Source organism: Benincasa hispida, chromosome 11 (genome assembly GCF_009727055.1).
Source record: "Benincasa hispida cultivar B227 chromosome 11, ASM972705v1, whole genome shotgun sequence".
Classification (NCBI taxonomy): Eukaryota; Viridiplantae; Streptophyta; class Magnoliopsida; order Cucurbitales; family Cucurbitaceae; genus Benincasa; species Benincasa hispida.
The window spans coordinates 45890280-45906111 of record NC_052359.1 but is presented as its reverse complement, the minus strand read 5'-3'; the positions used below and the strand labels follow the sequence as shown (position 1 = coordinate 45906111).

General features: G+C 32.5%; 1 protein-coding gene and 1 long non-coding RNA gene across 2 annotated transcripts; both read right to left on the bottom strand.

Moving 5' to 3' along the window:
- Nucleotides 1–2729: 2729 nt before the first annotated feature.
- Nucleotides 2730–6356, bottom strand: LOC120091416. The gene is made up of 3 exons (XR_005485714.1): nucleotides 6228–6356; nucleotides 3420–3513; nucleotides 2730–2853 (listed from the first exon to the last, which is right to left on the bottom strand). It is a non-coding gene; the product is annotated as an uncharacterized LOC120091416 (long non-coding RNA).
- LOC120091415 (putative pentatricopeptide repeat-containing protein At3g01580) lies at nucleotides 3608–5883 on the bottom strand. Its single transcript, XM_039049434.1, has one exon. It carries the CDS (start codon nucleotides 5857–5859, stop codon nucleotides 3733–3735), a length of 2127 nt encoding a protein of 708 aa, XP_038905362.1. The 5' UTR covers nucleotides 5860–5883; the 3' UTR covers nucleotides 3608–3732.
- Nucleotides 6357–15832: the final 9476 nt, after the last annotated feature.

Genomic DNA, 15832 nt, shown 5'->3' with positions numbered 1-15832 from the left:
CTCCCACTTGCTTGACCGTTGTACACGATTCCTTTTCCTCCTCATCTCTACCAAATCCGAACGAAGTCCACACTTTGGATTCTCACTCCGAGAATATTAAGGGCTCCGAGTGGTGGTGTCGTCCCCATTTTACTGTTGTTCGAGTGAAACCGTTCGTGGTAGACGATCGGGGTGTTGCTGAGCGATAACTTGTTGTTCGAGTGAGAGCGCAAGGAGTCTGTTCGTGTGAGAACGAGTTTTGTCGAGAAAAGAGTCTTCAACTGGTAAATGTCTTGTTCTCTTGTTTATTTATTCTGAAAGCATGCCAGAGTAATTTAGTAGTGTTAATGCATATCTGTTTGTGTGAATGTATATGTGAAAATTCTGTTAGAATGAATTAGAAATATCCGCTTCCGCTCAGAGGTACTCTTGTATAAGAGTTCCTTCAAATTGATCATGAGACCCTTATTATATTCCTCCTTCAACTCTCTTTTACAATTGAGAATCTATTTTGTTTCTAGTGTAACTTATTTCTTCCCCAAATGTAGAAATGTTGTGAACACTTGGAAAAGTAATCTTCCAGAGTATTATGAGGATTTGAGGAATCATTCCAATCACAAGAAGTAATTATCTCCTTACATTCTGCATGTAAGGTCCAAAATTCCTCAAAGTTAAGACTTGTTATAACCTTTAGTACATAACCTTTGATTGTTTTATAATAAATACATAATTGGGAAATGGTCAGAACCAATCCAATCGAGATGATTTATTTTAAAGTGAGGAAACAGAGCATCAAAGGCATCATTACAAAGGTACCTATCAAGTCTTTCATAGATTCGTTTTTCATGTCTTGCGCAAACCATGTAAATATGTCCCCGATAAAAGAAATGCTCTTTAAGTTACAACCATCAATGACATTTTTAAATTTTTTCATAGAGGAATATGATCTATTAGGACATCTTTTTGTTCATAATCCCAAAGAATTTCATTTAAGTCACCTTCGATTAGCCAAGGAGAGTCATCCGAATTATGAAGCCTCTTCAAAAGTTCCCAAAATAAGATTTTTCTTATTTGATTCCAAGAAGCCATAAAGACCAGTGAACTTTCAGAGTTTCTTATTCCAACAAATATTAGTATCTATATGATGGGAAGAATATGAATGAATAGTGACCATTATTTCCTTTTTTTTTCATAATATGCATAGGCCCCTTTAGCACTAGCATTAAGCATCCATCAAATCTATCAACGATTTTTATACGATTCATATCATCATTTCCTCCTTTGATTTCAAATAAAAAGATTATATGAGTTATGTGAGAGCGAGTGAGCTTTCTTAACCTCCGGAATGCTCTCGGGTTGCCCAACCCTTGAGCATTGAAATAAAGGATTCTCATGGTTCTGGGCAGGGTTGTCCAATAGCCTCTGCTGTCTTGTGAATCCATCATATTTCCATCCACTAACTTCATTTTCTTTCCACCTTTGGTACCAATTTCGATTTCACCCTTCCTTTTAGATATAGCACTTGAAGTTTCTGAAGGAAGATTTAAAGAATCCCATTTTGTTCCAACTCTTTGGCCGTCTTGCTGAGAACTCCATGTAACCATTCTTTCTCATATAATCATTCTTTCTTATGAAAGAATTCAAAGAATTATCTTCATCATGCTCTGGGAAAGAACTATTTAGATCCAGCGATTTGACAAAAATTTATGAAATAAAAAACTATATATATTAGGGAAAAAAGGAAAATTTTCTTTTTTGTGCACCATTAAATTAGCAAGTAACAGCCATTTTCACCCTTGTAAAACCAAGACTTTAATCTAGGTTAAATTTTTTTAAAAAAAAGTTTAATATACAAACATTTAGAGTTGTGTTAATAGGTCCATCAATTTTAAAAAGTGCATAATAAGCCTATAGTTTATATACTATGTTTTAGGCTAAATTTAAAAGAATATATTCCTAAATTTTGTCATTTGTTTTTTTTTTTTAAAGAAAAGAAATACATCTATACTTTCAACAATAGCAATATTTTCTATCATAAACATTTTAGATTTGTTATTAGAATGAAAACTCATTAGAATGTTAGACAAAATGATATTTGAAACCGTATGAAATTTAAGGTCTTGTTTGTTAATAATTTGATTTTTGATTTTTTTAAAAGAAATATTAAACCTACAAATACTCGTACCTCCAAATTTCTTCTTTTACCAATAATTTTTATGCTTGTTGATTAAGATTAGAAGTTGTCTTCATTCTAGGTCATATCACTATGACCTAAAATGAAAATTGAGACAATCACATTGCTTCAAGTTCACCACATTGTTTCAAGTCTCTTCTTTTGCCTATAATTCTAGTGATTTCCACTTTGATGATAATTTTGAAATATCTATAAATTTGAAATATTTATCAAAGATCAAGAATACTATTGAAACTTTGAAAGAATAGAAATACTTTTAAGCAAAGTTCATGATCATTATTTGAAACACTTGTGGAAGTCTAAGGTAAATGGATGAAATTAAAATTTTAGGGTATGTAGTACAATTATAATTTTAACAAGTTTAAATACAAAAAAGGGACAAATTGATAGTATTGTAATTACAATTATATCATCAAACTTTCAATTGTATAAATTGAAGCCTCAAACTTATACAAGTGTTAAAATTGATCCTCAAACTTAAATAATTGTAGAAATTATAATAATTGTATAAATTTAAAGGTTTAATTTTTATCATTTGAGAATTCAATTTATGCAATTATTGTAAACTTAAGGGTACAATTTTTGCATTTGTACAACTTTAAAAGCTCAATTTTTACAATTGAAAGTTCGATAGTATTGCAACTACTACAGTACTTCAAGGACGGGTTTTGCGATTTGACCTAAAAAGAAAAAGGAAAAAAAAACTAAGGACATATTTCAAAAAGCCAATTTCATTTATACACTTTTTATAAAAAAGGCTTAAAATAAAGGTACTTATGTGTTTGGTTACATTATCTCAAAAGTGTTTTTATACACAAATTTATTCGATTTGTTACATACTAAACATGTTTTGTCGGCCGAAGATGTATCGAAGCAACCTTGCTGGAACCGTTGCTTTTTATCTGTTCTTAATCAATGTTACCTCAAAGAAATAATCTTCATATTTTCCTTTTCCTAGGAGACTATGAATTCTCAAAACATAGCAAATAATTCTGTTTTTTGCTCCACTTGTTTTTTTATGAGAACTTTTATTGAGAAAACAAATAAAAGAATACACGAGCATATAAAATGGGTAAATCCACAAAAAAAAGGAGCCAGCTCAACCTAGTGAATAATTTAAAGAAAGCCTAGAAACAGAGAATCAAACAATGGAACACACCTTTGAAGAATCTATTATTTCTCTTACTCCAAAATAGCACAAATCTAAACACTATCTCTCACAAAGAGGTGGATGGAGGAGACGTACCTCGATTGACTCCTTGCAACCTCGAGAGCTGGCAAAACTAAAGTCAAACCCCTACCCAAACCACTTGAGCAAAGTCACCTCCCTATCCTGCTTCCTGTAAAGAATGCAACAACACAACAATGGGGTCCGAGCAAAAATCTGCCGATGGTTAGTTGTGCTTTTAACATTCTCAAAGCTAAGCACAAATCTTGTGAGAATTGATGGATTATATTTTGATGAATAGTCTATATAATCAAATCACTGGCTAATGTGTGTTTTCCACTCAATTTGAGTAGTTTCCTCAATTTACAAAACATCCCCTACAAGAAATTGTTTACAATAAAATGTCCTCAGTGCCTTTTGAATAAGATATTGAATTAGAGCCATAACTTTCATTTTTCATATTAATATTCAAATTTCTTAGCAACCTATAAATATGGTCAGATTCTGGGTGTAATCTATCATCAGCTACAAAACTATGAACCTCACTTCCTGCTTCAATTACACTTTGCCCAAGCATCTTCTTCAAACCCTTCTCCTTTATCATATTCCTAAGTTTTCCCACACTGTCCCAATTCTTCTCCACAGCATAAACGTTAGATAGCAGTGTATAGTACCCAACATGATTAGGATCTAACTTGAAGAGATACTTTGCTGCAATCTCTCCCAATTCAGATTTATGATGAATACATGCAGCACCTAACAAGGCACCCCAAACATGGGGCCCTGCTGGAATTGGCATTTTCTGAACAAAGTCTAGAGCCCTGTCGAGTTCTCCGGTTCGACCGAGAAGATCGACAATGATGCTGTAATGCTCCATGTTGGGTTTTATTCTGTATTCATACAACATCATGTTGAATATTTTGATCCCTTCTTCAATCAAACCAGCATGGCTACAAGCAGACAACAATGAGAGAAATGTTACTTCATTAGGCATAACTTTTGATGTCTCTATCATTTTGTTAAACAGTTTCAAAGCTTCTCTTCCTTGTCCCTGGATTCCATAACCTGCAATGATTGCACTCCAAGTAACAATGTCTTTTACTTTCAGTTCTTCAAATACTTTCAACGCATTAACTATGCTACCACATTTTGAATACAGTTCTATGAGTGAAGCTCCAACAAAAACGTTAAAGGTGTAGCCACTTTTAACAATATAGTCATGGAGGCAAAGTGCTTGTTGGAGAATGCCCAAATCTGAACAAGAAACAAGAATTTTCACGATGGCAACAGCATCAGGTTTTATATTGTTCAATAGCATGGTATTGAAGGTTGCCATTGACTTGGATGACATTCCATTTAGGGAATATCCACTTAGCAAGGCAGCCCAAGAAACCACATCTTTTTTGGGCATTTTTTCAAATACATCAATGGCTTCTTCAGGTGAACAGCACTTCATGTACATATCAATTAGAGCTGTGGAAACTGAAATATCCAACTCCAAACCTGTCCTGGTAACAAGTTCATGGATCCTCTTTCCCTCTTCCAAGTTACATGCAACGGCACATGCTTGTAATGCACCAACCACTGTAACTGAATTGAATTTGATTTTCCTATCAATCATTTCATTGAAAAGATTTAATGCTTCAGCTGCTGCGCCATTGTGAGAATAACAAGCAATTAATGAGCTCCATGTAATTACATCTTTTGTTGGCATTTTCTCAAACAAGTTGGCTGCAGCATTTACAGATCCTGTCTTCGCATATAGATTCAACAACGAGTTGGCCAAAGGTAAGTCATAATCTAGATTTCGTCTAGTTATAAAGCCATGTATGCTACTTCCAAGCTTTGAATTTGACAGTTGAGTACATGCCGATGCTAAGCTGACAAGCGTGATAGGGTCGGGATTTAAATGCTTGATCATCACCATTTCAGAGAAAAAATCAACTGCTTTTTCAGGATTTCCATCCTGCTCATACCCAGTTATCATTGAAGTCCACATAACTACATCTGGTTGAGAAAATTCAATGAAAACTCGAAGTGCCTTGTGCATTTTTCCACATTTTGAGTACAGTTCAATCAACGCAGCCCCAACAAACATGTCAATGTCAGTTTTCTCATTTTTCTTGATGAACCCGTGAACCATCTCTCCAAATTTAAGGGCCTGCAACCCTGCACATGCCTTCAAAACTATAGGAATTGTGAAATTATCGGGTTTCCCTTTTTTAATTCCATGAGATACCATATCATGAAAGAGATGTAAAGTTTGCTCCCATTGATTCTCTTTGCAGTAGCTTCTAAGAAGAGCATTCCACAGGTGTACTGTTTTGCTCGGCGTTTCTTCGAACACCTTATGTGCTTGCACAAGAGAGGTGTATTTTGAATGCAGAGCACTAAGTTTGGTGGCGAAGAAACTATCATGGGCAAGGCCAACTTTGACCGTAAGACATTGCAATTGAGCTAGAATTTTGCTACAGTTACATTTTTCAAACAGCCTCACTAGTTGCCCCACGCTTTCCATGTAGGTGATTGCCAAGCTGAAAAACTACAGAAAGACGCCACCAATTGCATATCACCCCTCAACCATTTTGACCCGGAGATTCACCTTACTTTTCTTCATCAAGAACTCAAAGTCCTCTGATCCTTTTCTCACTAAACTAGATTCACAATCTCACAAGAAAGCACAATCCTATAGCATGTTATCTAGACCATGCTTTTATCCCATTATTTGCATAACATACTTCATCATGCTTTTTCAGCCAATCTCAACATCAACACATGCTTAGATATGCCAGAACACAATTCATAATAGCATAAAACTAAATCAAATTTATCATACAAAATGCACAAGCTCTGTATCATAAACAAACACAAGTAGAAACTACTTACCGAACTTGCTGCTAAAATAATTCAAAAAGGTTCCTAAACAAGAAAGAATATTCCATTGTTAAGCTCTAGACTGAAATACTTGAACCGAAGGATGACAAGAGAAAGTTGCCAACCACTCTTACCCAGTACTCTAATATTTCAAACGCTTTTAAGACATATGAGATCAATTCGAATCTAATCTGAAACTGTAATGTGAAGAGATCCAAGGGTTAAAGCCTAATTTGATTCTAACCGAAAAGGCTTGAATCTGGTTTCTGATCGGAAGGGTTCAAACTGGCAGGTATGAAGTTTTCGGTTTGTGGATAATTGCCAAACGTTGTTCCTAGCTTAGAAGTCGCTACTGGTGGGTGAAAAACTATGAGCCTGGGTTCGCCGTCGTCGGAATCGCGCCGCCGCCACGAGAGAGGGGTTGCAGCGTCGCCGTCGAAGAGAACGACTCTGTGACGGAGGCGCCGTTCGCGTACGGTGGTTTTGCAGAGGAGTTACCGTCGGAATTTCACAAGGATGACCAGTCCTAAATGTATTAATGACTATCCGAATGATTCAAACCTCTGTCCCTATATAGATCATGTTGGTTCATTTTGGCTGTAATTTCAAAAATATTCATGAGTTCTTATACGGGTTATTTAGTCTACCATAAAAAATCAGCTTCCCTTCATTTCTTCCACCCAACTATATTCTCCTTCACCTAAACCCTCATTTCATCTTCTCCTTCATCGTCCGAGCCCCTCATTTCCTCTTCTTCCAAAACAATATTTTCTTTTGTTTATTTTCAAATATCGATCATTTTTTAGCTTTATTTCCATCTTCATATAGTATTTTATTTGATAAATTGATATATTTTGTTATTTAATTTTGAATTAAGTTTTTGATAATTTTTACTGAATTTTTTCATATTTATTTTATTCAGTGGATATTATTCAAATTTTTTTTTTGGTAAGTTGCAATATTTAGTAAGGTGCAAAGTTTTTTTTGGTAAGGTGCAATATTTTCTTTTAATAAGTTGATATATTTTTTACATGTGATTAACATTGTATTATATATGTTGGGGTTAAGTATTAAAAATAACTCTAATAAATATAATAAACTTTAATGTAGTCCGCTTTACCGCTTGTTGGTATTTGGTTGGTACTATGTTGTTGTTTTTCTGGTTGGTATTTGGATGGTATTTAGCTATCAAAATGAGTATGTCTTATTTGATTAAATATAATAAATGGTAAGTATGTCTTCCTTGGTTTCTATCTATTTCTTTAAAAATAATTACCTTGTAATTTTATTACTACTTTGGTAGTTTTTTTTAGGATAAAAAATTTTATTTAGGTGATTTTAAATGGAATCAAACAACTCACACTTTGTTCAAAAAGAAATATAAATTTTCTAACCTATTTCTTATGCATATTTCTAAACAACTCACACTTTGTTCAAAATAAACTCAACCTATTTTTTATGCATATCAAATTATGATAATTATTTTTAAAATATAGTTTAGAATGTTCAACTATGATTTTAAAATATTACATCATAGTCTCAAATTATTTATGTTTAAATATAAAAAAAAGCCATTAATAAAAACAATATTACATAGTAAAAATAGTGTTTTTTTTCATGCTTTTAGTAAAAATAATGTAACTTAAATTTTTAAAAATAAAAAATTATTTTTAATTCACGTTGAAAGAAAATTTTATCGAAATCTAAAATTAGGTCTTTAAATATGTTCTTAATGGAAAAAAATAAATCTTTTTAAATGTAAAATTTATATTTAAATATTTTTTATTTTGCCAAAATTTTAAATTTTATTAGTAGTTTTTAATGTAAAATTAGGAATATGTTCTTAATGGAAAAAAATAGTGATATTATTTTATTTTGTGGAGAAAATAAAAAATAAAAACTAAAACGAATTAAAGAAAAAATTTAAAGTTAATAGTTGCATCGGATTTAAACTAAAACGTTCAATTATTTATGTTTAAACATATGAAAAAGTCATTAAAAAAACATTACATAGTAAAAATAATATTTTGTTTTTCATACAAATATTACATAGTAAAAATAATGTTTTTTTTTCCATACTTTTAGTAAAAATAATCTAACACAAATTTTTTAAAAATAAAAAATTATCTTTAATTCATGTTGAAAGAAAATTTTAACGAAATTTAAATGTAGGTATTTAAATATGTTCTTAATGGAAAAATAAATAAATCTTTTTAAATGTAAAATTTATATTTAAATCTTTTTTTATTTTGCCAAAATTTTAAAATTTATTAGTAGTTTTTATTGTAAAATTAAGAATATGTTCTTAATGGGAAAAAATATTGATATTACTTTATTTTGTGGAGAAAAAAAATAAAAACTAAAACGAATTAAATAAATTTTTTTAAGTGAATAGTGGTATTAGATTTAAACTAAAACGTTCAATTATTTATGTTTAAACATATAACAACGTCATTAATAAAAAAAATATTATATAGTAAAAATAATGTTTTTTTCATACTTTTAGTAAAAATAATCTAACACAAATTTTTTAAAATAAAAAATTATCTTTAATTCAAGTTGAAAGAGAATTTTAACGAAATTTAAAAATGGGTATTTAAATATATTCTTAATGGAAAAAAATAAATCTTTTTAAATGTAAAAGTTATATTTAAATCTTTTTTCATTTTGCCAAAATTTTAAAATTTATTAGTAGTTTTTAATGTAAAATTAAGAATATGCTCCTAATGGAAAAAATAGTGATATTGCTTTATTTTGTGGAGAAGAGAAAAAAAAACTAAAATAAATTAAAGAAAGAATTTAAAGTTAATAGTGGTATTGGATTTAAACTAAAACATTCAATTATTTATGTTTAAACATATAAAAAAGTCATCAATAAAAAAAATTACATAATAAAAATAATGTTTTTTTTCATACTTTTAGTAAAAATAATCTAACACAAACTAAAACGTTGTATTTTATAATGAATTAATTGGAGAACTTATTTTATGGTCGGTTAATTGGACGTTTTATTTCTGAAATGAAACAAAAATGTAAAATATCCATAATTTTTTTTTTTTACAGTGGCTATTATTTCTGAAAACACTCTACAATTAAGTCATTCAAAGGGTATGTATATAGTTATTTACTATTATTTGGAATGATATATTGATTATTGAATATTGAATGTTTGAATGTTAATGTTAATATTATTGTTAGTAATATTGTATTGTTGTTGTTATGTTTACTATTTAATATTGTAAATTTTATGGTGATTAAAGAACAAAAATTCATGTCAATATAAAAGAATATTTATCATTGATTTATGGTCAAATGGTGATGCATGTCTTTAGTAACAATATTTATCATGATTTTGTACCTACTTTTTATTATTATTTTGTTTGATGTAGATATTCCTTTATTTTTACATATTAAAAAAAATAGTAATAACACATTAATATAGTTGGGCTAATATATACTTACAAATATTATGATAAATATCATATTGCATTTGCCAAACTACGATGGACGTTGTGGAATTTTTATGTTATATGCACGGATTAATGGGCCAAACGGGATAAAATATGATAAGCAGCTATCTCTTCGTATAAACATGCATCTTCAAGTTGACTTCAACATTAATTGATGGATTATGTGGTGCATTATCCATAAATAGAGATGATGGAGTAGAGGTAATATTTAGATATGATATTTATGTAGTGGGATCTACTTTCTATATCCCCATCTCATTACGAAGTGAGACTGATGTACGGTTCATGATGAGCAATGCTCCATACCCTCCAAATAGAGTTGAACGGTATATATCTCAACCCAGTGTCCCAAGTCCAGCATCAATGAGAGAAGAAGTTGAAACTACTGTTGAGTTGGAAAACCGTGATGTGGACGATGAACATTGTGATCCAACTATTGCTACAAACGATGAAGAAGTTGAAATAGACGATGATAATATCAATCTAGATCAACTACCTGGTCAATTTTATGGCGTACACGAAGTCTCCGAAACATTTACTGAGATAGACCTGAACGAGATGACCATTGAACCCGATTCTACAATGGGGGAAGACAGTAATATAAGGTCTGATTCACTGCTTAAGAAGATGATATTCAATTCCAAAATAGATTTAAAAAATGCAGTGAAAAACTATTCAATCAGTCGACATCAAAATTTTGAAGTAATTGAGCCGAAAAAAACAATATGGGATGTCAGGTGTAAAAATATGGAAATAGGTGCACGTGGGACTTCGAGCTGTTTGCCGTAAAAAATACGGTAAATTTGAAATTACCCAGTACAATGGCCCGCATTCTTGTGTGTATGCAAGCTGAGTCAGGATCACAATCAATTGAACTCAGATCTAATTGCATATGAGGTAAGCAGCATAGTGGAAAAAAATCCTTCAATTGACATTAAAACATTACAAGATATTATCTTGAAAAAGTAAGGTTATTTCGTCAATTACTGGAAAGTGTGGGACGGAAGAAGAAAGGCAATTGCGAAGATATTCGGAGATTGGATCGAATCGTACAATTTTCTGCCCAAATAAATGAATATCTTACAAATCAAAACTCCGGTACAGTTAGCCATTGGAGGCTAAATGAGGTGGATTATGATGAAAGAATTGTAATGTTCAGTAGCGTGTTTTGGTCGTTTGAACCTGTTATTGAGAGTTTCAAGTATTGCAAGCCGCCACTTCAAACTGACAGAACCCATTTATATGGGAAGTATGAAGGAACATTGTTAATAACTACCTCAGTTGATGCAAATGGTCACGTCTATCCGGTTGCATACGCCATTGTACCGGAGGAAAGTGCTGACTTGTGGGGTTGGTTTTTGAGAAATTTATGGGATCATGTGGTGCATAGAAGGGAGGGAATGTGTCTAATTTCAGATAGACACAAAGGATTATATTTGCAGTCAGAAACCCTAACAATGGTTGGGTTGGGGTACACCACAGATTCTTCTTGCGACATATGACGAGTAATTTTAACGAAAAGTATAAAAATAGTTTATTGAAGAGTTTGGTATATACTGCAAGATCAAAATTTCAAGTTCGGAAGTTTAATGACTGTATGGTCGAACTTCAAACTGCAAACCCTAATTATTTTGCTTCCATAGATCCTAAGTAGTGGACATAGTCACATAATGGTGTTCATTGTTATGGATGGCTAACCACGAATGTGGCCGAAAGTACAAATGTTGTTCTGAAATGAGCCAGAAAGCTACCCATCACTGCACTAGTCCAAGCAACATTCTATCGAACTATTGCTTATTTTGTTGCTCGTCGTGTAGAAATAGAGACTGCTCTTGAATCGGGAGAGTGTTTCACAAGGTAAATTATTCACATCTTAGTTACCCACGTTTTTATACTGTCTGTAGAGGTATTCTAAGTAATTGTCGTATTTGTCATAGGTATGCGGTAAAGAAAATAACTCGTTGGGAACAACGTGCAACTAAACATTCTGTCAACATATTTGACCATCGAATAGGGTTGTGTGACGTCACCACCTCAATCAACCTAATAACACTAAAGGGTGGAAACACACACCAAATAAAATTAAGTGAAAAAGCATACACATGCAATAGGTGGCAGAGTTTTGGAATCCCTTGTTCTCATGCTATGGTTGCGTGTAAGACCATTGTGGTAGACTACTTTTACTACATTGAAGACTATTACAAAATTTCCACTTATCTGGCATGTTATTCACCCCAGTTCAAGCCCATCCCCGATAAAAAATGTTGGCCTGATCCTAACTTCCTCACTATTTATTCAGACGAATCACGAGTTAGGAAGGTTGGCTGTAACAACCCGACCCCCTAGGATCAAGTTAAGTTGTACTAAACACATGCATGCATGGAACTTAAAACGACATCCTTTTATAGTGAAATAAATGCTAAATAAATAAGTTGAACTCAAAAGACATTCATTAAATTTAGATATTAAAAACAGACAATAGGGTACCCATAAATCATAAATGATAATAAATAGGTATGAAAACAAATCTTAAAAGTAAGTTTCAAACATCAAATTGAAAGTTGAAAAACATGGAAAGAAATTTAAATATCATGAGCGAAAGCATAAAACTGGTCCTCAGTGGCTCGTTCAAGGATTTCTCTTGTCATTCGCCAGTGTGTCCTTGCCCTTACCTGAAACATAAACATGAGAAATGGTGAGTATAAAATACTCAGTAAGTAACCCCAGTACTGGGGTCGGGCTAGACATCTATGTCCTCTAAATGCCTACCTCTGGTAGAACATAAAAATTGCTCTAGTCCTCATGGGACACATACATACATGCAAAACTGGTTTCTATCCTACTGTAGTTAAGTATGCCCACTATCTCTGGTGAATCCTGAAGGAAACACAATATCTAGTGAATCCCGAAGGAAACGCAATATCTGGTGAATCCCGAAGGAAACACAATCTGGTGAATCCCAAAAGAAACACAATATCTAGTGAATCCCGAAGAAAATACAATCTGGTGAAACCAAAGGAAACACAATACCTAGTGGGCATCTAACTAATCAGTAAAGACATTATGACAGTCTCAACATCAAAATTATTACAATATGGTTTTATAACATAATATGCACCTCAACATCATGGCTATATAACATGCATATATGCCTCTATATCCTCATATCAAATACAACCTCAATGAATCAAGTATCTCTTACTAGCATGCAAGTATCTATGTGTACAAATAAATCTTTCAGATTCTCAAACAAGAACATTTATCGGTCATACTATACTATCCATCTATCATGTTATCTTTCTGTCATAATATTCATCTATCATACTAGTATATATCTAGTGTCTAGCTTATGGCTAGTTCCAGTAGTAATATTCCTTACTTTGATATTAGATTGAACCAAAAAGCAATTGAATCCTTAATCGAGCCAAATATTTGAGCAACTAACCCCTTCTAATATCCACAATCTTTGAATTAAATCCTAGTACATAAACCAAACTAAAGTTTAACCTTTAGGTTCACACCTAAGCGTTTAATCATGCCTAAATCATCAACAAAACTTAATAACTTAATTCGTATGAATTACATTCGAACTAAACAAGTCACAAAGCCCCAAATCTTACCAAAATTCTTGTCGAAATCACCTTAACTCTGCTTGACAGTACGCTAATGACCTTTTAAACTCCTTCAAACTTTCAAATTTAACCTCCAAAATCATGATTGAAATGATAATTAAACACGTTATTTATTGGGTATTCAAGATCTTCAACAAAACCATGAAAATCATTTATATCTTATCCCAAAACTACGAACCTCGTGACGGTGTTCGACAGGGACAATGACTGGAAGAGAGGAGGACCAACAGCGAGTAGATCCAGTGACGTGAAGGTCGGAGCGGTGCGATTCCAACTTGACGGAGGAAAGGATGTGGACGCCAGCGGTGCAGCAACCGAAGTTCGTCTCCAAAGAGAAAGTGAGAAAGTAGGGTTTGAAAATTCCATATTTCTTTTCTTTTTAATTCTCCACCACACAAATACATGGATAATATATATATATATATTTCCTTTCCTTAATAAATATGTCATATCAAAATCAAATCTTTCACCTTCTCCAATTAATTAAATAAACCTAAAAATAAATTCACCAACTTTAAATCACTTATTTCCAAAAATTCTAAATCCCAAAATTAAATTCTAACTTTCCAAATTAACTTGAATCCAAATTTACAAATCTTTTTAAGTACTTGATTCAATTACTTCCAAATAAACCAATTATCTTTTCCTAATTCTTTACTTAAATTTTGGATCCAAGTTCCAAAATTAAATAGGGTAAAATCTTAAAACCACAATTTCCTCTTTTCCCTTTCAAATTTCACAAAAACTCAAATTTTCTTATACAAATAATCCAATTATCCCTTTCAATTAATTTAAAACTCATACTCAAAGAATCCATATTAACCAATAAAACTTCTTCAACCGTAACAATTTGATTCCAAATTCGGAAGATTGGGAAACTAAAACTCAACAATTTGAGATAATTAACTTAAATTTTCCTTAAAAAAAATCGGGATGTTACATTGGCAGACCATGTACTTCTCACATGCAAAACGAGATGGTTTGGAGGGAACGTTACAAGACACGGTGTACAATTTGCAGACAAGAAGGGCATAATAGACGGAATTGTTCCAATCGAGCTCATGATGCGACTTAGTTATTTATTTTTAATTGTCATTGTATTTAATTGATTGTAACTTCTTTTACTTATTTATTCTTTATTATTTCTCATTGTATTTAATTGATTGTATTTATATAATGAAGAGTGTATTCTTTATTAACTATCATTGTATTTATACAATGAAGGGTGTATTCTTTATTAATTGATATTGTATTTGTTGATTGTAATCACATTGGTTTTTGCAAAATATTTAAGTTAAATTTAATATTGTTTTTATGGGATCAGGTGGACAGGGATGTTACCACAGGGTCATACAATGACTCGGTTTTGTACTTACAGTGCAACCATAGATCCGAGGCTATTGGGAAGATGAGCATATCAATGCAATGCATTATCGGTGAAGAGAGGTTGTTATTCGCAGGCATGAGAACCCAGACCCTCGTATATTGAACTATCTACGAGCTGCAGGATTCTACGGAGTCTCTTGTATAAAATTTATACAACTAGACTGGCATCTGATAACGACATTAGTGGAATGATGATGGTAGGAGACACACACTTTCCACTGTTGGGGTTGATGCCATAAAGTCTTGTGTCCTGTAGTTTGTAAATAGTTTGTACGAACGCTTGTGTTGTTAATATATGATATTTACTTCACATCTTGTATTTTGTTCAGTTACTTGTTTTCTTTGCTTTACCACAAACCAATAAACATAAAATCCATGGTTATCTGTATATGACTCAAGCATGTATGTGGTGGCATACAAGTGGATAATGTCTTGAGTGATAACCAAAATGATCTGTAGTATATGGATATAGGAGGGAAACCTTATCTAGGTAACGCTATAGATGCGACCCACTTTGTGGAATGGTCACAAGTGTTGTGACTTGTCACAAATAGTCTGATCCTGATCATTCGTATTGGAGACATGCGAGCGGGGGTGTCCTATACAAAGAGTTTGTATAAGACCTGACTATGAAGTGTTAACGTCTCGTTATATAACACTGTTCATGACAGAGACTCACTTCACTAGCATGACATTGAGAACGATTCTTTGATTTGTATGGGTTCGAGTGGCCAGGTCGCCGATTCAAACCTACCATTTTGGGGATTTGTCTGATTTAAGAGCTGGGAACTCAGCTACACAAGATGGAATTCACTCCTTCCCCGAGGCAGGGGTAAGTAGATAAATAGCTCCCTTGAGGGCTGATTCTAGGGCTTGAATGATGTGGTGCCATACACATTCTCTTGGCCTGAGAGGTGTTCACATATAGTTGGACTATGTTGTATTGTTCATTAGAGTAATCAGTGGTACTTAAGGAGTAAGATATAACTACAGGAACAAAACGGTAATTTGGCCTAGTTGTACTTACGAGTATCTGTGAAAGGTCATCGTACTCATGATTGGTTATATCCGATGGACACAGAAATATATCTGTGGTAAAAAAAGTTTAGCTATTGGTCTTTAGTGGAAT